The sequence below is a fragment of the Rhamphochromis longiceps genome, linkage group LG7, assembly GCF_057381845.1.
Source record: "Rhamphochromis longiceps isolate RC_006_pf linkage group LG7, R_longiceps_female_GT1.1, whole genome shotgun sequence".
NCBI lineage: Eukaryota > Metazoa > Chordata > Actinopteri > Cichliformes > Cichlidae > Rhamphochromis > Rhamphochromis longiceps.
This window is the reverse complement of record NC_140563.1, coordinates 38,633,078-38,655,472: the sequence shown is the minus strand read 5'-3', so window position 1 is coordinate 38,655,472 and position 22,395 is coordinate 38,633,078. Positions and strand designations below refer to the sequence as shown.

The following is a 22,395-nucleotide window of genomic DNA, read 5'->3' as shown; positions in this document are numbered from 1 at the left end:
ACTACACACCCACATGATGCATTCAAAGAGAAACAACAGAGCGCGCACATACACACAACAATGCCCGTCAGACACTTATCTGAACTGACTCTTCCACTTGAATATTTCTTTTCTGGCATTTGTCACGGGGTGGAAAGGGACAAGTTATTTAAGTTTTGCATGTTTTGTTGTTTTACCTTTTTAATATTTTAATATGAAGTGTATTTACTTAGTTTTTATATTGCATGTATTGGTCATGTTTTGTGCAGTGGTTATGTTGTTGCATGTTTTCGTTATACTGTCAAATTGTCCTGGAAAGACTCCGCCCCTACCTGATAGTAAACTGATCACACCTGCGAGAGATCCCAGAGAGGCCAATAAGAGGGCCTGGCAGACCATAGAGCAGGGGGGGGAGAAAAAGCTTGAGAGAAAGCTTGAGAGGAGGAGAGAGATGGCATGGTAACCGGTGTGGGCGACGGCCGCGCAGAGCAGCACAGAGGCCCGGCTATAGGCAGCTGGCCAAGGCGTGCGGCGAAGGAGAACGAGACCAGAGATCGCGGACGACCGCGCACTGGAGGGAGTGATCGGAGCTGAGCGGAGAGGTCTGTGCTGGTGTTGACGGGAGGTAGCTCCTCGCCAAGAGAGGCCCACGGCAGGGGATAGAGAGGCAGCGGGATGGCGCCTTATGTCCCCGGGACGGCGAGTCTATGGCTACGCGTGTGAAGCACAACACAGTGGTGGGCGGAGTTAGGAGCTCTGCCCATCTGGGGTAAGTCCCGATTCATCCCGTCTAAGACGAACCTCCAGTGGAATTTAAGAATGGTGACTGCCGCTGGCCCTCTCTCCTTTTTCTAGTTGGCATCAGAATGAAGAGGCCGACAGGACGGCGACAATCCTGTTGGTTTCTGCACCGTTTGGACTTTTATATCGTGGCGGATGCCACTGGACTTTTAATGTTGTGTTTTATTGATTTTTATTGTGTTACCCCTTGGCCAAGGTTGTTTTAATTTAGCTTACATTTTTAACTATTTAAATATAATAAATTATATTTTAATTCTACAGTTTTTAATCGTGTGCTTTCCCTTGGCGGCTCCACTGCTCTGTCCGTTTGGAGGAAGGTTTCCTTCCATTAAAAAACGACACTGTGGGAATAAAATCAGCCTTTCCGCTCCGTTACACATTCACACCCTAGGTTAAATCTATGCATGCAGTCATATGTGGTATTAGCTGGGTGTGGTCTTCACTGGCTTGTTATACAGGCCACAGCTGAAAGGCTGAATAGTCACAGGCATTCACTGACGCCACCCTCTCCCTCTTTCACTCTCCTGCCTCACATTTCTCTGTTTCACCCTCTGTTGCTCCAGCACTCACCAGTATTCAACTTCTTTAACAAAAAGGTATTTATATTTCCACTTTCTTTGTAGCATAAACTATACGGATGGATAATCTATATGGATTATATATAGTACTTTGTACTTTTTTCCTTTCAGCTATATTATTTAAAGTTTCATTTCTAGAGTAAATCCTCTTTATCTCTGTCCTCATTTAAGTGCTCTCTTTGTGGACTTGGACAGACCAAATCGAGTGGGACATCTGCAAGTTGGTTGACAAGTAAATTATTCTGCTCATCTGAAGTGTTTTTCTGGAAACCAGTCTTTCTCTTGTGAGGAGCACAGCAGAGTTTGGTGTTTAAAGATGTCTCTTCCATTGTCACTGCTGATATGCCTATCAGTTATCCAGCTGGGCTTGGGAGATCAGCTTGTGGAGAAAGTCGTCATAGCCGGTAAGTAATTATATCGATAAGAAATATAAGAAGCAAAAGAAAATGTGGAGTAATGTCACAGGCAAGCGAGCCAGAAAAAATAGCTTCTGAAATTTTGGGGGCAATACTGCAGAAATACTATCTAATACACGCACATTATTTCTTTTTAAATGTGAAGTTTCATGACAACTGAAGTGGCTGTATTTATTAATGTGCTTCAAAAGAGCCTTACACTGGATATATAAATTCATGAAAAAATATCACTTTCCAACAGGGACATTTGCAAAAATGTTAAGAAGCTGTGTAAAATTAATATGTGAAATATTTGCAGATCACATAAATATCTAGTTAAAAAATATTTCATTGTTTCCTTAAAGTATGCACTGATTTTAAAACCAACACCAGCAACATGCTTTGTGAAAGAGCTGGGATCTGCAGATGTTTAACCCTATGTTGTAACATCTGTCCTTTTAACAAAACTGTATGAGATCAGCTGGAATTTTGTTGAAATCATGTTTGTCTATTTTTGTCAGATGATGGATGTCATTTGTCCTGAGTAACAATGGGTTCTGGCCAGTTTAGCAACAGGACTGTTTTATTACACAGTTAGTTATGCTGTTGTAAATCATGCAGTGATTAGTTGAAAAACAAAATCTTGTCTGGTTGGCAGCATCATGTTGCTCCAAAACCAGTTTGTGTTGCCCAGCGTACATAGTGTCAGCATGTACAATCAAGCAACCCAATAAAGATATACTGTCCATGATTTCCAACCATAGGACACATTTCCTTTCAAGTCCATTTTAAATGCACTTGATCCTAGAAAAGGTTGTTCTTCTTTTCCCTGTCTGATCCCAATTCAGTGCCCATTTAGACCCAACAGATCATGCATGCAGTGTTGGCTGGTTGTTGTGATTTGGGGCTATATAAATAAAACTCAGTTGAACAGAACTGAATTAGTCTTGCTCTTTAGATGCAAATCCTACATGGATAAAAACAGCCACCAGTATATTATTATGTTAATTTAAACTTCATCTAAATACATTATGAGAGGCATCCATCTATTTCAACAAATTAGTTTAAATGGGTCGACAGAATCTGTCTCTTGGATTCTGATTAGTACCTCAACATGTGGTGACAGTAAAGTAGAAACAACATTGGGCTTGAAATGGGAGCCATTCTTATAAAGTACAATGGAGGTATATAACAATGACTGCACTGGAGCGTAGACATCTGTGTCAGAACCATGACTAACAGTCTAGAAATGAGTCAGACAAAACATTTGCAATTCAGCTACTTTGACTTTGTGTATTCATATGACATTTAGCCACAATGAAAAACATGTATTAGTAAATTGCCTACTATCGCAGCATTAAAGAAAGGATGAGATGAAATGTGCATATACACATCTGTATTTTTTTATACAAATGATGAAGAAAAAATACAATAACAAAATGCAGATACCAACCCAGGGTAATAACAAGACAAAATACAGAAAAATACGAATGCTAATAGTGAAAAAGATATGATAGTCATTAAATATTTTTTGTGGCATGATGAGAGAGGCTAGATGTGATCTTCTGTTGTGCCCCTTGGATGTCGTGTTTGTTGGAGTTTAAGGGAATTGTGTTTGCTATTATGGTAGCGTAGCTGTTATACGCTTGTTTCTTCCAATGCTACTGTGTTCTTTAATGGCTTACAGTTGTTGTTGTGGAAATGAGATGTTGCACCACGAGTGAAGTTATGCACTGGGCTAACAAAGTGTTAGAATGTGTGCAAATGCTGAATAAAATAGCAGTTGTAGTGACAGCTGAAGCTTCAGTGTCTCTGTGTCAGTTCTTGCATTACAGATTTCTCAGCATGGCATAATATGGTCAGAATAGTTTGGATGGTAATAAATAACATTGTTTAAAACCATTCATACAGTCAGGGAGCTTACATTTTGCCTCTTAGTAAGTCTTTGAATGTCAAAACGGCACCAAAATGGCGCCATATTTGATGACTCTGTACTGCAGTCTGGTTGGCTACAGTGAGTCATGTTTATCTTAGTGAGAACACAGATACGGCCGCTTATCGGGGCCTGGAGCCTGGGGCTCGCTCGGGCCACTTCGGAGGTGGGGTGCCCCCGGCCTCTCGGCCTGGGGCTCGGTCACTCAGGCACAGCTGGCTGCCGGCGGAGCTTTTTTTTTTTTTTTTTTTCTTCTTCCCCCCCCTTCTCACCGTCTCTTCTCCCCTTTGGTTTTCTTTCTCTCCCTCTCTTTCTTTCATTCTTTCTCCCTGTCCTGTCCCCCAGTCATGTCTGTCCCGTTTGTAGCAACTGAAAATAAAATAAATTCATAATTATAATAAAGGTCAATCAAATGGACCAATATGGCAAGGCCATGATGATCCACTTGGTAAAATAAATCCGCTTGGCATCTTTCTTGGCCTTAAGACAACAATTCTGATGGCTAAAGATCCAAACGGGACACAAAAAAAAAAAAAAAAAAAAAAGAGAACACAGATACAGATGTTCTTGTTCAAGTGCTGTTTAATTTGGCATGGTGGAGTTGTAGCTGCAGAGTGTTAAGGAATAAAAATAATAAACAAGTAATCCATCAGGAAAACTCAGTACCAGTACTTAGTATGTAAGGAAGATTATATATAGTCCAGTAAAATCTGCAGCATGGATGCAATTTACGCAGAATTTGGAATGCAATGTGATTTATCATTTTCATAACTTTGGAGTGTTTGTTTTCAGACATCTGAAAAAATTGCATTTTTCCTTGCGTATAACTTTAACTTGTGTTTTAAGGGCAACTCCTTGCTAAATCTGTTAAGATGAAAACCATTGTTTTACTCACCGAGTACTCAAATAGATGTACGTTAAGGGGAAAAATAATGGGGGAAGGATTAAAAGAAAGTCAGCCTCGAGAAATTAGTTTCAGGAGTGATTTGAAACAAAACACTGATTCAGCTGATCTGACAGGCCAAAGAAGAATATTCCAAAGTTTAATCTCCACAACATCAGAAGCTCACTTCTTATTTAAAGTAAGAGGGTGGAGCAGTGAAAAGATGAGAAGTTGGCTGCATCTGCATATAATACCTCAGTCGCGCTGATATATATGTAGGCAGGAGCCATGTAGGGCTTTACAGCAGATTCTGATGAGCAATGCTTGGTTTGGCCTAGAAGTCAGTGTAGTTTGGCAGTATAAGACCAGCTCAGTGCAGGGTTTTGTGGTTTCTGGACTAAAATATGGAGTTCGGCATAGTGTATGACTTTGCAAATGAAAGCAGATCCAAGTTAATATTAGGATATAAGAGGATTACTAAGGTAAGCACTTTTAATAATTTCCTAAATTGGCAGATGCATTAAGTGGCACACGGTTTAGTGCAATAAGGAAATGCATCCTCATAATAATATCCATTCATCATTTTTTTAATCATTGATGTGATATCTTGATGAAATTGTGTAAATTAAATGTTTGTGTGTTTTCGTGTGTTTAATTTCATCAAAGAAAACAAGCCTCTTCTGGGTGGCTGGGTTAAAAGGAATCCAGATTCAGCCGAGGTTCAGGAGGCAGCTCAACATGCTGTGAAGATGTTCAATGAAAAGCCCAAGGGCAAGAAAATGTTCAAATTGATTGAAGTGACTGATGCTCAGAGTCAGGTTAGAATCAGCTTTCACAAACAAAATGAATCAGCGTTTTACTATTGCAATCCCACTACAGCGTAAAATATACATTTATGTATGCTGATGTTTGTAGGTGACCAATACAATCGACTATAAGATCGATGCAGTCATGGGAAAAACCAAGTGTCCCAAGTCTGAAAACCAAGACTTGAAGGGCTGCAGTGCTGTGAAAAAGGTGAATGTTTTCTCTGTCTGCATTTGTAAAAGTCTGTAAAGTTTGTAAAGTCTCTCAACAATATTTTTTTCCAAAGCAAAAAAAGTGAAAAGCTGAATATTAATAAATATTAAGTTAAAAACAGAAATCTAGAGAAATGCTCCCTTTTGATTCTCATGTAATGCTCATTGTTGTTTCCTCTTTCACAGCATCTGAAGTGCCGCTTTGTGGTGACGTACAACCCCCGCAACAACAAACACGAGCTGCAGAAACAAAAGTGCAGGAAAGTTAAAGACAATGTTTAAACTTTGAACAGCTTTAATTTGAATTGCTTTTGTAGGCTTATTGCCATGGCAAATTTATGTGTTCTTATTTCCTGTCTCTGTAATTTAGATATATTTTCAATACTATGTAATGCAGCACATTAAACATGGTGGATGTGGAGGATTGTTCAAAATGAACAAATCATAAATTTGAAATAAAGATTAAAAAGGTTTGCCAGAATGCAATTATAATTTGGTTTACCATGGTTGTGGTTCATGGGTTGAAATGCCTTCTTTTTCTATTTTACTTTAGCTTAAAAAAAATATGTGTGTGCCATTTGTGCAAAATGTCAACTTGATTCAGTTATTTAGTTATTACTGTGGGCTATTTAGAATAGACTCAATCATATGCATGCAGGTAAGAGTCAAAATGTTCATGATTTATTCATGTTTATCTAACTGATGGTTTTTGTTGTTGTTGTTGTTTTATAGCTAAATCAGCTGATTAGACATTTTGTCATGAAGTTTTTCGCAAGTCAATCTCTCTTCATGCTCTGTCAAATGTCTGAAAAGAAGGATAGGAATTGAGTCATTAGAATGATTTGACATTCAGAAATAACATCTCCTACACCTGTTTCTGTAGAAATATCTTCCAATGAAAAAATACATGAGGAATGAGAAACACATTTCATTATACATTTTAGGAAACAGTGGGTTGTCTCTTCCATGCCTTTTGTACTCACTGCATTTGTACAACTTATTGATCCTTTCTATATCAATCTTAGACATTTTGTCTGTTTGTCCTATTGGCACAGAATGATCGGGAATGGCAGTAATGGTTTCTTCTCCAGGCACTCATGCAAAGTCATTCCTAAGAAATGACTTCATCACTTAAAATTCATCAACAACTAGGAATAAACCAAAATTCAGTGTATATTTAATTTTTCTCCTGCTAAAGAGTAATGTGATTCAGATGCTGCTACCACAGCGCTATACACACCCAACACCAACATGCAAAGAGATGAAGTCAGAAACTTGCCACGTAGAAAATAATGTAACGGTTAGCAGCTAGGCAAGCTACCATTACACTCATAAACAGAGGTACTTCTTTAAAAAAGAAAAAAGAAAAAAAAGAATAGCAAAACCATTTTGCTACTTTTCTGGAAACAGTTATGATACATCACAGAGGAGCAGTCATATAGTGTGTAAGTTGGCAGTATCCCGTTTATGCAAGTTGAATGCATTCTGTATTGAACAAAGAACAGAAACAGTTATCATTGTTCATTTCAGAGATATGAGCTTGTTTTGTCTCAGAGGTATTTTTGGAGACAGTCCTGTTTTCAGTCCAAGATCTCTGTGACCTTTGTATCAGATTTTAACCAAATGTAATATAATGGGATGGTCAGACTTTCTAGGTATTGTTCTGAAATTCGATTTATAAATGAAACTACTAGCAACCTTTTCTTCCTTAGATTCAAGATAAATCTGAATCCATAAAGGGAGGAATCATTAACCTCAAACAAGTTGAAATAAATCTCATCTGAGCAGCCAATATGTATAATAATTAACTTTTAATGCAAAATAACACTGTAGGTTGTAAGCCACTGCCCACAGGCATGGTATGGGCAGTTAAGGATGCAGCTGAAACATTTTGTTTTGAATAAATAAAGATTACCTTTGTTTGCTGCCAGAATTTTAGACATTAAGCCTAAATGTTGAGTGTCCTCAAACTTCACGTCTAAAATTAAATGATTCAGTTATCCACCATGAAGAAGCATGGAGTCATAAAATGAGTTAAAGACCCATGATAAGAATATTCAATCACCTTTCTTTTGTGGACGCACCTCCAGAGACACAAATGAATCTTAAGCAGTAAAATAAAACATGAATATTGAAGAATTTCATTTTTTTGTTTTCATTTTTATTGTCCCATCTTACTAGCTTTTTAATACAAACTAAGATTCATGTCGTGTTTACTTACTACAAGATCAGTCTAAGAAGAAAGAAGAGGCCCATGTCTCCAAATACACACACACACACACACACACACACACACACACACACACACACACACACACACACACACACACACACACACACACACACACACACGTGTGTCTGTAATCATTGGTGTGTGTGTCTGTAATCATTGGTGTACATCTATCTGGAATGAGAAACCATTACTTTTCTTCTCAATTCTGATGAACCAGTTTGACCTTGCTATCATGTGAATGGCTGGTTAGACATTTGTGCATGTTTGTTAATGGGCAGTTAAATGAGCTAATAAACCCAACTAATAATCAAATGCTCTCTCTCTCTCTCTCTCTCTCTCTCTCTCTCTCTCTCTCTCTCTCTCTCTCTCTTTAAACTTGTGGCTTACACCCAGAGTTGTCAGACACTTACATAGATCACATATTTGCTCTGCATGTACAATATCATCTCAGTTAAAACTACAAACTTGTATGATTTTCTTTTAAATAAAAAAGAAAATTAAATGAATGAACTAAATGAAAAGTTGCATTTAGTGGATAAGAATACATTCTTCCTCTTGAGTAAAACCCAATTTTCAAAAACAGAAATGTAAAACCTCTTCTGGGGCTTGCACAGCTAACATCTATGGATCTCCTTCATGATGGAACAGCAAAACTGTGCCACTGGGAACACTCATTTTCCATTTCTTAAAAGTCTACCATTTGGAAACTGGTGCACATGGAAACCCTATCCTACAATAAAACATCTGTTTATTCTCATTTAGTCATTCATCATGGCGGAGGAAAATTGCTTAGTAATATAAGGCTGTCTGGTGGGCTGGCAAGCCATTACAAAGTCTTTGCCTCTAAACTGCAGTGCTCACCTCATTTCACATTCATTATTTAACTATTAAGACAAAGTTTTCCATCTGTAAGCATTTTCCCATCTTTCACACACAGACACAGAGAAGCAAAATGAGAGAGGACTTTTATTTACTGGTTTTATCTCCTGTCATCCAGTTTTCCTATTATCTGTCCCCTAAAGTAGCTTATTATTGCATTCACTCTTTGTCATCTTGTTTGTACCATTGTTGATGATTGCTATATTTAATTAAAGTGGCATTTTCATCATTTTATGATTCATCTTAGACATATTTCCCCCACTTTCAACCTGTCATGTGTGGCATCTTTGGAACGATGTTTGGCTGCACAGAGTGACTAAGTGACAAATTAACCACCAGCCACTTTGAGAGGTTCAGATGAAGGCAAACAAATAAAAAAAAGGGTGGAGGCAGAGAAACAAAATAACAGGGGCCTACAGTAAGTACAAAGTATTATGCAGACTCTCATGGAAGAGATAGAAACACACTGGGAAAACTACGTAGAGAGGAAAATGCAGGAGTCTGAGGAACGTGCAAATGCTAAGCCTCAAGGAAAGTTTTGTCTGGATTAAAATTTGACGAACACCACACACAAGAACTATTTCCATTGAGCCAATCAACACTTTATTACAAACCAGGAAAATAAATACCAGAAATCAGCAATAAAATCCATCCAACTCAACCACATATAAAATAACAAAGTACAAGAAAAAAGAGTAAATAGAATAGAATAGAATAGAATTCAACTTTATTGTCATTGCACATGCACAGGTACGATTAACAATCAATATAGTTTTATCAAAAGTCTATATACACATACATTGATCATTGATAAAAAATAGAAACCTTGAGCAGAGTCCAATTAACCCTTGAAAAGCTCCAGTGGCACACATAACTCAAACATAGCAAACAGAAAGCACAAACAGAAGTGGCCATGCTGGTCCCATATTTATTCACAGACACAGTGAACTACAATTTCTGGCAGCAACTTACATTTGCATCTTTAATTTATTTTACAGTTTAAAATAGAAAAAGACACATAAGACTGGAAGGATGATATATTTTTGTATGGGATATACACCAGCCTCGTGCTTCATATCCCAAATTGTTCATCTTTATTATGTATCAGAGATTCAGAATTATAACATTAAAGAGTGCGTGAAGAAAAAAAAAACAAGGGAAAAGAATTCCTCATATTTCTGTAGATCTTTCATCGTTGAACATGGAAATGGTGCTGTACTGAATGTTGAATCTTGTTTTAGGAAATCAGGTGAGTTGTTAGACACTGGTCTCAATGGGACGTGACATCTTACAGTTTAACATATTGGACAGGACTCTCTTTTGGTGTTTGTACCTGGCACCCACACACACACACACACACACACACACACACACACACACACACACACACACACACACACACACACACACACAGACAGACAGACAGACAGATAGATAGATAGATAGATAGATAGATAGATAGATAGATAGATAGATAGATAGATTAGGAGAGAGATACAGACACCATAAGCAAAAAATAAATGAGAAAGTTTAAATATTGGCGCCACCACCTGACCTCAAACGTTACTACAGTTTTTATACTGGTGAATGTTGGTTATGCACATCTTTTTGACTGGTGTAAAGGAAGATGTAGTCATGCATAAGTGGTAAAACACGCACCGTTAGGCTCTTTATTTATATTCTCTATTTTCAAAACTTAATTGCACTCGTGAGAAAGCATTTCAAGAGCGTTTAAGCAAATAAAATTGTATACTAACTTGTTCTCAATCGTTTGTATCTCTCTGTTCTCCTCGTCTTTGAGTTTCTGTAAAACTTTTTCAAGGATTGGAAGCTCTAAGTTCAGATATTGAGCTACCTGCAAAGAAAAATATGTTACCATATAGTTTGCAACAAATAAAAAAGCAGAAAACTCCTTATTAGAAGTAAATGAAGGTACCTTAAAACACTTAAAGGGTAACATTATGTTACCATAAGTTAAGGCATGGCTACTACACTCACATCATCACTAACTTCCTCTTCATCTGCATCCATCAAAAAAATCTTCATGATGTCATCAGAGGGTCCCTGCAGTGTGCGCTCCCATAACGGCTGGTCTGTGTTACTCAGCTTCCTTTTTTCTGGACAAAGCACACAAGTGCCACATTGGTGCAGCATTTTCTTGTGCTATGTCTAATTATTGCATTTCTTGTGGAAAAGATGAACCCACCTCCACTTTGATGAAGACAGTAGAGAGCAAATTCCTGGGGATCGTTCTGTATCTGATGAACATACAGCCAAAGAAATATATAAATATATACATATTTTTTTTTGGATGAAGTTATTATGGTTTGATTAATTCTGACTATACATTATTTACATCCCATGCTTAATCCATGAGGTATAATAAGATATTTGCAACCCTGAGAGCAACCCATTATTTCACAAATGTTTGTAGAAGAACTCTATGTGCCTAGTGACTGGATTTTACCCACCAGAGGCCCTGGAAGTGATTGGACCACCTGGATTCAGTGATTGATATGGGTGACTAAATACATTTGCCAATATAGTGTACCTCCCTCCCTAAACAGTGCTGTGATTTCTTTTTTTTTGACTCCTTCCTAATTTCTTGGATTTTTGCATATTTGTCACACTCATTTATTTCAGATCATCAAGCAAATTTTAATATTCATTTGTGTTCATAATTTTCATTTAAGGGTAACCTGAGCAAATATAAACTACAATTTTTAGATCATGATTTCATTTTTTTAAGGGACAAAAGCTATCCAAACCTCTCCTTCAGGAATTCATGATTCCGTTAATTACAAGAAGTAATCCAGGTCCTAGAGCAGCAAGGACCTGGAGTTGCTCTGTTGCTCTGTGCTCTGTAGTTGCTCTGTGAGTAACTACAGAGCATCGCACTATCACCATTGTCTGTTGGTATAATGTTCTTCTTTGATGTAACAGGATATAAAGCTGGTTCTTTTGTTATGCCCCGAATGAGTTCATGTTGTAAGTTTTGTAGGGCGGCCAGTCCTGGGAAGTTTCCCCAGTGTTCCAAGTTTTCTCCCTTTGTGGATAATGGCTATCACCTTGTTTCACTGGAATCCCAAAGCCTTAGAAATGGCTTTGTAACCCTTTCCATACTGAGATGTCACTGACTTTGTTTCCTATCTGTTCTCAAGTAAGTTAGGTTTAGGCAATGTGTGTCGCTTTCCGAGCTCCTTTAGCCCGTTTAAATTTTCTCAGACAGGTTCTATTTAAGCGATTACCTGATTCAACATGTCTGACAGTAATGAGGCCTGGGTGTGGCTGCTGAAAATGAACATGAGCATTCAAAAAAAATAAATAAAAAATTAATGATTTAACAAGAGGGGACAATGCAGAGATATGTTTGGGTTGCTGTTTTTTCCCTCCTGAATAAATGAAATCATCATTTAAAAACTGCATTTTGTATTTAAAGGTACAGTGTGTAAGTTATTTGTGACCTTTGAATGAAAAGTTATGAGGTGCATTATATGTGTGCCTGGTCTCTAGTCACATGCATAAAAGGATGGACTGGTGATACTCATGTTGGACACTGTATTCAAGATAGCCGCAACATCGCAACATCCACAAATGGTGCTCACAACAAAGTCTTTTTAATGCATTATTTCTACGTTTAATCAGCTTCTTAAAAGATTTAATTACACACTAATCAAGATATATATATATATATATGTGTGTGTGTGTGTGTGTGTGTGTGTGTTCAAAATTGGGGTTTTGTCTATTAAAAACCTCATAGACTTACTGTACCTTTAAAAACTCAAGAAGGTGAAAATCCTTTTTTTCACAGCACTTGCATGTACACAAAATAAATTACAACAATTTTTTGTACCAGCCCTCTGGCACCAAACTTACCTTGAACTTGTGCAGCAGCTGTTCAATGACTTGGTTTGTGGTCATTCTGCTAGAGATACGAACTTTAGTTGGTGTACCAAAGCACGGAGTGAAGATCGAGGTCTGTGGAACAGAGTGAAACAACACTGACCTTAAACTCATGATGAAGAAAACAAGCCCTGAGGGCAGTTTTAAGCAGAAACCCACTTTGTAATTGTAGAAGTGGCCATTGATTGAAAAGCGATGCTGCCTTTCTTTTTCTCTTTGAGCTGCTGACTTTCCTGTGCTCCTCCTTCTTTTAACCAGCGAGGCATCACTCATACAGCGGAACAGGTTGGACTCTGCTTCCTGTTCTGGATTCTTCTGCTTTGGAGGGCGCAGGGTTGAGGTCTCATAAACAGGTGGTCCTTTAGATTGTGCAAACACCCCCAGAGAAAAAAGGTTCACATTCAACATATGGTGTAACTACAATAAACAAGACAGTTTTAAATGTGTGTAAACAAGTAGACATAACATTCAACTAAAGCTAACAATAAGATTTGATGATAATCCATAAGCCAAGATTTTATGTCCAACAATATCTATAATATACTCTAATTTAATGGTTAAGATAGCATTTTTGAGAAATGACAGAGATAGTGAAGAGAAAAAAGCGTTCACCTGGTAAAGGGTTTTTGATTGTTTCCTGTGGTGTCTCAACCATCTCATCTATCTGGTGAAGGTCAACATATTCTCCCCATCGTGACATTCCTCTGAAAGAAAGATTGACTATGAAAACAAAACCTGAAACACTTTAGCTATATAACTACTGTAGTCATGCAGTAGGGTCGCATGTGAGCTGAAGCCTAGTCCAGCTACCACTGGTTGAGATGCAGGGTACACCTTGGACAGGTTGCCAATCTTAAGCAGAGATAACAGAGAGAGACAGACAACCAATCGCACTCACTTTCACATCTATGGCCAATTTAGAGTCACCAATTAACTTGACCGCACCAATTGCATGTCTTTGGACTGTAGAAGAAGCTGGAGTACCTCGGGAGAACCCATGCAGACGCAGGGAGCTCATGCAAAGCCCGCGGTCAGATGGTGGAGGCAAACTCAGGATCTTCTTGCTGTGAGGCAATGGTGGCAACCACAGAGCCACTGTTTCCCACCAGTACTAAAAATATTGTACAAAATTTGATTTTAACCTCTTGCTTTCCAGTGGGCTGACTGGACTGGTGGGATCTGGAGAGGTCTTAGGAACAAATGGAAACATTTGCTTGTCATCCTGTATTTTCAGCCTGATTGGTCTCCGTACTCCCCAGCAGATATTCAGCATGCCTTCCACCACCACCGTGCCATCTGCTTCCTGTTACAGAAACACATACACAGACATGTTAAAACAAGCTTCACTATTAGCTATATGGCTAGATACAGTCCCAATCAAAAGTTTAAGACCACATGCCTTTAAAAGGCCAAATCTGTACAAAAATGTGGATTTTCTGTCAGGTAGTCACACTGTCATGTTGTTCTGATGGCAAAGGAAAAAAAACTTTCCCTTTTTGAACATGGTCGGGTTGTTGAACTGCATAAGCAGGGTCTCTTGCAGCGTGCCATCACTGCCGAGTTGGGACGCAGTAAGACAGTCATTTGGAATTTCCTAAGTGATCCTGAGGGTTATGGAACAAAAAACTCAAGTGGAAGACCCCGAAATTTCACCAGCACGGAGTTGGAGAATTCAATTGGCTGTCCGTCAAGACACTGGACGATCCTTGACCCAAATTAAGGCCATTACAGGTGCCGACTGCAGCCCGATAACCATCAGATGGCATCTGAAACTGAAGGGCTTCACAAACAGAAAAGGTCTTCAAAGGTCTCGTCTCCTTGAAAGCCACAGAACTGACTGTTTGGACTTTGCAAAAGAGCACCAAACATGGGACATTGAAAGGTCGAAGAAAGTTTTATTCTCTGATGAGAAAAAGTGTAACCTTGATGGTCTTGATGGTTTCCAACATTAGTGGCATGACAAGCAGATCCCACCTGAGATGTTTTTCTATACGCCATAGTGGAAGGGGCATCGTAACGTCTGGAGTGCTTTTTCCTTCAGTGGAACAATGGAGCTTCAGCAGATGCAGGGGTGTCAAACGGCTGCTGACCATATCCAGATGCTGCAGAGAGCATCCCTCATGGCCCTCGTCTGCGTGGTAACGACTGGACAACGCTACAGTACACAACACCCACAGGACAAGGACTTCTTCCAGGAGAATAACATCACTCTTTGGACCATCCTGTGTGTTTCCCTGATCTAAATCCAGTTGAGAACCTTTGGGGATGGATGGCAAGGGAAGTTTATAAAATTGGACAGCAGTTCCAGACAATAGATGCCCTTCATGCAGCTGTCTTCACCACTTGGAGAAATGTTCCCACTCACCTCAAGGAAATGCTTGCATCAAGCATGCCACAACAATTTTTTGAAGTGATCAACAATAACGGTGGAGCTATTCGATACTGAGTTCATGTTTGAAACTTTGATTTCTGTTTTGGTGGGGTTTACAGGTTTGTTTTGGGGAGGTTTGGTCCTAAACTTTTGATCAACTCTAAAACAGCCTTTTTCAGTGGGAACCTTGAAACCTAGTTAAGATCCAACTATGCAAAATTTTTCAACTATGCCATTTTTCAAGTGGTCTTAAACTTTTGATCGGGACTGCATATAGCTATAAAGTTGGAGACTGCATGAGACAACAGAATTATCAAAATTACAGCTCTATCATTATGTCATGGGGGAATCTAATGGATTATAATTGGTTATTATTTAATGATCTATGAAACAAACAAGCAAATAATAAATAAATATAAAAAATAGGCTTATTCTACAAGCAAATGCAATACGCAGTAAGAGCAGCAAGTACAAATGGGTGCTTTGTTTTAGGTCTATAAATTAAAGTTTATAGAATAATAACACTGTTTTAAATTTGTTCACTGTGAACAGGAAAACAGAAAACCAAGGAATAAATTTGTGCATAGGAATCTATATTTAATACTGATGCTCAATGGGGAAACACGGAGAAACTACTTGAACTTTAGGCCCACCTGCTTTCTGTGCAAAGAAGTCTGGGAGATCTTCCAGGAATGGTGACGCTATTTTCAGGAAAAACTGGCTAGTAGGTGGTGGTTAAATACCTGTTGATCTATGATGTGGAACATAACCTGCTCCTGAGCAGGTTAGGCTAGCAGTGTAAGCTACAATCTACACCTGTAAGAAGTGATCCACCTTCACAGTACTAAAAACCCAGGATTAACACTGAAGTACAGGCCTCGGGTCTGCAGTCTATTGGCTACCACAGACAAGGACAAACAATCTTTTTCTGTCAGAGTAGTGTGAGAGAACCCACACACATGCAAACTCCACACAGACAGGCCTAAACAGGCAGGTGCATTTGACCCCAGGAAGCCAAAGCACTAACCATTGAATCATGGTGCTTTTGTATATTACCTATTAATTAACTAACTAGCAATGTGAATATCCCAAGAATTGGGAAACAAAAGGGAAACCTATTTCAAATTCTTATTAAATCATACCTGAGCGTAAGTGAGGCGAAGTTGAGTCTGGTCCTTCAGGAAGCAGTTGTAGGTATTAAACAGGGAGAGAAACTCCGCTCTAAAATTAATAAAAAACTAAATGCAAGGTTTTGCACAGCACAGCCCGACAATGTTCAGGTCATATTTATTAGTTTATTATTTTATATGTTGCATTCTTTGTCAGATTATTTGGAACCACTTAAGGGAACATGAAATACAGAATGCATAAATGACATTTAGTATACAAAGTAACTCACCTGGACAGTGTTCGCCCATTCCCTGCCTTGATGACTGGGAGGAGAGCTGCTTCATTCATGTCTGGTCATCTACTGCTGTGAAAACAAACAAACAATTTTATAAAGTTAATGAAAACTTTATAAAAAAAAAAACCCTCAAACATATACGTGTAAGCTTGCGTGTAAAATCAGGTGACTAACACCAGATGCTGCCAACTTGTTGAACAGTATTGCGTAGTAGTGCATATGGCTCCATAAAAATAGTTAACCAGCATTATGAGCAACTTGAGCAAGGAAAGACACTGGGAGCTACAGTGCACTTCTACAATCCTCAACCAGCTGTCAGTGTTTCTAAGAACAAATTAAATAAAACGAGTCTTACCTCCTCTAACATGGTGAGTCAGAGCTATCCTCTCTTCTCACTGTCTTTGTGTCTGCCTCTTTCTTCCTTCTGTGCTTTAAATATCTCTTTCCAGTCTCTCTGTCTCTCTCTCTGATGTGTTATATTTATCCCTCTCTCTTTCTCTTGCTCTCTCTCTCTAACATGCCTTCACTCTTTTACTTTCTTTTTTGTGCTCGTCTCTAAGAGATTTTATAGCAGCACTCCACCCAGCAACCCGTGATGACAGTGTAGACCTAACCATTTGTTTATTCTTTGGTCAGAGACGCCGAAGTCTGTGACCGACAAAGAGGACTGCTGGAATATTCATGTTGCCTCATTTAAAAAACAAAAAAGCAAAAACTTCTTTCTCCTGTTATTTTCTGGAATCCTGCAAAAACTCCCAGCAGTCTGAAAACAGCAGTCATATATGCCTATTTCTTTCATTCTTACCGGTTTTCTCTGCCTCAGCCTGTTTGCTGGTAAGTAATATCTCAGTTATTCAGCAGCTGTCATACCAGAAGCCACGGCACTCCTCTTTCTGACTGACTGTTTCCTCTTGCACAGGGAGACGTGCCAGCTACAACAATAACAATAACAAAACTTTAAGCACGCAGTTTCTACAGAAAACGTTGGTATTTGTATCTCATGTGCACATGAAGATTTGACTGAATCTGGCAACAAACTTTAATGTAAAACTGCATTTAGGCACTGTAACAGTAAAGCACAATGTACAATCCCTAATATATCAAAGAATCAGTAAAGACTCTTTTTTACTCTTTTCTGATAGAAAACACTATGTTTAAGAATAATAATAATAAGAAGAATAACTTTATTTATCCCGAGGGAAATTCTTTTGTCATGTATATGCTCAAAGCAGCAGGAGAGACAGAGGAACAGATGAATAAGACATGAGATATACAATATATACAATAAGAATAGTAGTGTACAGTAATATACAGTAGGATAGTGCAAGACATAGTATCAGATAACTCTAACAAGTAATATATATAACTATATCCTTGTGTTCTGAGGGCCTCTGGATGTCTGGAGTTTTGATCTCCTCCATACCTGCTTCATGCCCTGGAGGACGGGGCTGTGGCCCCCCCACACCCTCTAGCAGATCATTACATGAAGGAACCTTTTAAAACAAAACAAGCGCGTCCATGCTCACAGGTGTACACACGGGTGATCACACCCACAAACTACACCCTTTTTGGCTCCTACCTCAAAGCACACTGTGTTCTGTTGATCTTATGTGCTGCACAATAATGTTTAATATTTAGTATTTACTGTCATATTCCCATATATCATTGTGATGTTGTTTATTCTATTACTCTTGTTCTCTTCTGCTTGTTTTCTTTTTTCTTTCTCAACAGGTGATCCAGGTGATCGATAGATGCATTTTCTTTTTCTTTTTTTTTCTGCCCGTTCTGTTGTTTTTTGTTTTTTGCCCTTCTCCCCCGTCCCTCTTCTCAGCTGTTTCTCTTTCCCTCTTTCTTTCTCCCCTTCTTTCCTCCAGTCAAGTCTGTCCCGTATTCAGCAAGTGAAAATAAAATAAACAATAAAAGGTGAATCAAATGGACCATTATGGCAAGGCTGGGATGGTCAATTTGGTAAAGTAAATCCGTCGGGCATCTTTCTTTGCCTTTAGACAATAATTCTGATGGCAAAAGAGCCAAACGGGACAGGCAAAAAAACCAAAAAAACAAAACTATATCCTGGTGAATAAATAACTTAACTATCAATGCTGGCGATTCTAGAAAGTGACAGTATTGTGCAATAGAATAAAGGGAGTAGCAGCGTATGATGGGGGGATGAAACAAATATTCAATAAGGTACTGTTGGGTAATATTGCACGGTCTGGAAGGGAACAGAATAACATTGGTAATCGTCTCAGGAAAATCACCTACAGAGTGAGGAAGAGTTATTCTTATTGCCCCGGTACAAAGGGGCAATACTATGGCGGTCAGTTCTGCATTTCGGGGCAATGAGTCTTTTGCTGCGTTTGCTCCGATGGTCCATCATGGGGGCGTTCAGGGGTGGGAGGGGTTGTCCATGATAGAAACAAGCTTTTTTAGCATTCTCCTTTCAGACACCTCCTCCAGGTTCTCAAGTCTGACACCCAGGACAGAACCAGCCTTTCTAATCAGTTTGTTCAGCCTGTTGGCATCAGCTGTCTTCACCCCACTTCCCCAGCACACAGCTGCAAAGAACACGACGCTCTCCAACACCGAGTGGTAGAACATGGTCAGCATTTTCCTACCAACATTGAAGGACCTGAGTTGCCTCAGTAGGAAAAGCCGACTCTGCCCTTTTTTGAAGATAGCATTGGTGTTCTTGGTCCAGTCCAGTTTACAATCCAAGTGTACCCCCAGGTACCGGTAGTCCTCAACTATCTCCACATCAGCCCCTCTGATGGTGACAGGGTTAGGAGGAGGAGCCTGCTTCCTAAAGTCCATAATCAGTTCCTTTGTCTTTGTGATGTTAAGTAGGTTGTTTATAACCGTGTGCTACTACTACTACAACTCCTCCTCCTACTAATTACAATAATAATGGTTATCATAGTGATAGAAGCTTGGAGTTAGAGTTCATTTGAAAATCCAGGGTCTATGTAACAACTCCCAGGTGGGCATGTTTGTGTGAATGAAGTACTAAAGTACATGGCACAGAGCAAATGTACTTTTATAATAATGTTTGCTGAAATTGTTTTTAAAAAAAGTATTATCACGCTCATCATGCTGACTCCAGCTTACGAGTTTGAGTTAACTCCAGCAGTTTGTATGTTTTCCCTCTTAAACATGCAGAGTTTAGGGTTTCCAACAAATTTTAATCAGCAACTCTTTTTAGAATGTATAAATTGCCTATTAAGATTAATACGTGTTTCATTTTTTAAATCTAATAACGCTCATTTTTGAGAACATCATCTCACCTAAGAGATTTAGCCATTACAAGCATAGTAATTTATTTTTTACTGAGAGTGAAAATCGCAAGAACAAATATAACCGTGTTGAACTATTATAAGCATTAATCATTGTCTTCACTTGTTTCACAAAAAACATTTATAATTAAATCTTAAAGCAAAAAACAAAAAAACAAAAACTTGCCTATTGCAAACTAGTCTGTGCATTCAAAGCATTGGTAAGTCACGTGCCTTTCTAATCTTATCATCCCACCACCCCACTTATGAGCTGTTTTAATCTTAGCTCTCAGTTAGTTTAATCTCAGTTTGCGCGGTATAAAAATATTCTTATTTGTTTATTTTTAGATTTTTTCCTCGCATTGAGGATATTTGTGCTTGTAGTTACACAGCACAAACAAGCACAGGATGTACTTTCATTTATATATAACCTTTCTGTTCTTTGTGACCACTCAAATCACTTTTAGCTACAAGTTTTGTTTTAACCATTTAAAATTAATATATATATATCACTTTAGTGCAGCTCAAGCAATATCTCATACAAAAGCCCAATTTAGAATTATCAATTAAACTAACAGGTATGTGTTTGGACTGTGAGAGGAAGCCAGAATAACCCAAGTGCTCTGGAATTGGTCAAACATGCAAACTCCACACAGAAAGGCCTAACTGGGTTTTGGACCTCCATAATCCAACTATATTTCAGACCTTGTATCTGTGCCATGGCAATACTTCTCAAGCCACTCTTCAGGCTAAAAGAATGACATTTAGACATTTTGAAGTATTTTATTTTTATATTTAATCTTGAAATGGTCCAAATTTGTCCTGAACAGTATGCAAAGGTTAAATCATTCCAATGGTATTTGCTTTAAGAAATCACAGCACTAATGTGATCGACAAGAACAGTTTCTAGTCATAAAAACGTGATACGTGGTAGTAAGCTGCAGAGAATTTAAGCTCTAGCATATAATAATGTGAGCTCTTTCACTGACCTCTTATAAGCCTTTGTAATATAAAGGAAACAACTACTGTATATATACTGAAGAATATAAAGAATGCACAGCAATTTATCACCATTTCACACAGCATCCACAATCACAGTATTATAGTGTATTCACAAACATGTAATTATTTTAAATAATTTTGTTTTTTGCATTTTGTTACAATGTAGTTATACATTTTTAGAATTAATTCTTCATTTAAAAATATTTTGCATATTATAATCAAAAGTTGACTCTTAAAGTCTATACAAAGCATGCTTTGAGGGTGGACATCCACTGGAAGACAAGTGACCTTTAAAGTTGTAAATCTTGCCTGCAGAAAAAAAAAAAAGAAAAAAAAGAAGAAAGAAATCGCCAGCATCAAATGTGACGTTTGAATAGAACCATGGCATATATTTATGTTCTCTCAAGAGGCTAGTGGTGAGTAAAAATCCCACTGTAGGTGAACACTTTACAGCCCTCTCTCTGCTAATCCGCTAAACAAGCCATCAGGAAATAGATTTATTTATTTATTTATATTTTGAGAGGGCATATGTTCTGATAGCATGCGATAATCACTCGGAAACTTTTACAACTCTTTGGCATATACACTTCACACAATTCAGTGCCACAGTTGACTGCTTCACTTTACTTTTAGTACGATGTTATCTGGAGGTTGAACAGATGATTTTGTGTGTGTATGCACTAAAAGCCTTTTTCAGATTGTCAGCTGTGGTTCTATAAAAACGGAATGAGGCCAAAGAAAACAAACACACATCCATGTATTTGTTTTACTTCCTTTACTTTACTTTTTGCTCCTCCCCATTTTGCCACTCCTTTCTGTATCTGACTGTCTTCATACATAGCCCTTGCTCTTTGTTTCTCCCTAGATTTGACCTGATTATGTCATTTTAATATACCTTCTGGTTGTTTCTTGCACCTGGGCTGCAAAACTTGACAAACATTGTGACAAAGCTTTGTTCTACTCCAGCCTACAGATAAACTGTGCTGTATCAGGCTACTGTATGACTCGAGTCACATGAGCTCTAGTCTGTGACATTGGTGTCCACCCCATGTGGCTAACATAGAATGAGTATGCTTTTCATACAAATAATATAAAGAATTCAACTATTACAGTCTTTTATTTTCTTAATGTGACTGGCAAGTGTTGCTCAGCAAGAGGTGTAACGCATTTCATTTCCATTTTGTTAAGCCAGACACTCTTTGGTTCTTTTACAGCTGCAAAGAACACCTTAACAAACCAAAGTATAAAGTGAAGATGTACCAAAAGTAAATTTCCTCTTACCTGACTAGTGTATCTTTTAATCTTCTATCGAATGAAGCAAGTTCACTCCATATTCGAGCTCTCATGTGTGCATAATGTACATGTGTGTTTGTGGTAGGAGGTCCAGAGTACGGTGCATGTGGCAGGAGGTGAGCGTGTGTAGCACCCCACAGCAGCTGGTTAATTATTACAGAACATGTTGAGACAGTGTTCATAGGGAGTGGCTGACTGACACCAGATATGACTCGACTTAACTGTACGTTTGTGCATGCATGCCCGGAGAGAGTGAGAGTGGGGGTTATGCATAACACATTGCATTTGCCTGCTGGGCAATTTTACAAATTACAAATCAACTGAGATTGTAGTGGGATTGGAACACTGTTGATGTTTGTACCATTTGGACTGAACCATCTAGAAAGTCTTCAACATTCTAAATACAGAGTTTATTCAAATCCTGCACATTTGTCCTTTTAAAAGTTTAG

The 22,395-nt window shown here is 38.4% G+C and overlaps 2 protein-coding genes across 7 annotated transcripts; one reads left to right on the top strand and one right to left on the bottom strand.

Annotated features, from left to right (window-relative positions):
• The first annotated feature begins 1,221 nt into the window (after positions 1-1,221).
• Positions 1,222-6,972, top strand: LOC146665821 (cystatin). Of its 2 annotated transcripts, none has more exons than XM_085413602.1 (5): positions 1,222-1,376; positions 1,530-1,762; positions 5,236-5,387; positions 5,485-5,586; positions 5,775-6,972. In XM_085413602.1, the coding sequence occupies exons 2-5, from the start codon at positions 1,675-1,677 to the stop codon at positions 5,868-5,870; spliced, it is 438 nt and encodes a 145-aa protein (XP_085269728.1). In that variant the 5' UTR covers positions 1,222-1,376; positions 1,530-1,674; the 3' UTR covers positions 5,871-6,972. The 2 variants fall into 2 exon arrangements, with proteins under 2 accessions (XP_085269728.1, XP_085269729.1); XM_085413603.1 differs by having other exon boundaries at positions 1,230-1,376; positions 1,554-1,762.
• Positions 6,973-9,319: 2,347 nt separating this feature from the next.
• rassf6 (Ras association domain family member 6) lies at positions 9,320-22,089 on the bottom strand. 5 transcript variants are annotated; one of them, XM_085413597.1, is made up of 12 exons: positions 21,935-22,089; positions 17,185-17,311; positions 16,374-16,448; positions 16,117-16,195; positions 13,746-13,906; positions 13,216-13,307; positions 12,763-12,962; positions 12,577-12,678; positions 10,907-10,958; positions 10,699-10,817; positions 10,458-10,555; positions 9,320-10,033 (listed from the first exon to the last, which is right to left on the bottom strand). In XM_085413597.1, exons 3-12 carry the CDS (start codon positions 16,430-16,432, stop codon positions 9,958-9,960), a joined length of 1,038 nt encoding a protein of 345 aa, XP_085269723.1. In that variant the 5' UTR covers positions 16,433-16,448; positions 17,185-17,311; positions 21,935-22,089; the 3' UTR covers positions 9,320-9,957. The 5 variants fall into 5 exon arrangements, with proteins under 5 accessions (XP_085269723.1, XP_085269725.1, XP_085269724.1 ...); XM_085413599.1 differs by lacking the exon at positions 17,185-17,311 and having other exon boundaries at positions 16,374-16,445; positions 21,935-22,082; XM_085413598.1 differs by lacking the exon at positions 17,185-17,311 and having other exon boundaries at positions 21,935-22,076.
• Positions 22,090-22,395: the final 306 nt, after the last annotated feature.

Excerpts from the sequence above, each read along its gene's own strand:
- LOC146665821 (XM_085413602.1), top strand. The coding sequence starts at position 1,675 with ATGTCTCTTCCATTGTCACTGCTGATATGCCTATCAGTTATCCAGCTG. Across the intron at positions 1,763-5,235 it reads GGAGAAAGTCGTCATAGCCG|AAAACAAGCCTCTTCTGGGT; the intron begins GTAAGTAATTAT and ends ATTTCATCAAAG. Across the intron at positions 5,587-5,774 it reads GCTGCAGTGCTGTGAAAAAG|CATCTGAAGTGCCGCTTTGT; the intron begins GTGAATGTTTTC and ends CCTCTTTCACAG.
- rassf6 (XM_085413597.1), bottom strand. The coding sequence starts at position 16,432 with ATGAATGAAGCAGCTCTCCTCCCAGTCATCAAGGCAGGGAATGGGCGA. Across the intron at positions 16,196-16,373 it reads AATGGGCGAACACTGTCCAG|AGCGGAGTTTCTCTCCCTGT; the intron begins GTGAGTTACTTT and ends TATTAATTTTAG. Across the intron at positions 10,034-10,457 it reads ATACAAACGATTGAGAACAA|GTACAAACACCAAAAGAGAG; the intron begins GTTAGTATACAA and ends TGTGGGTGCCAG.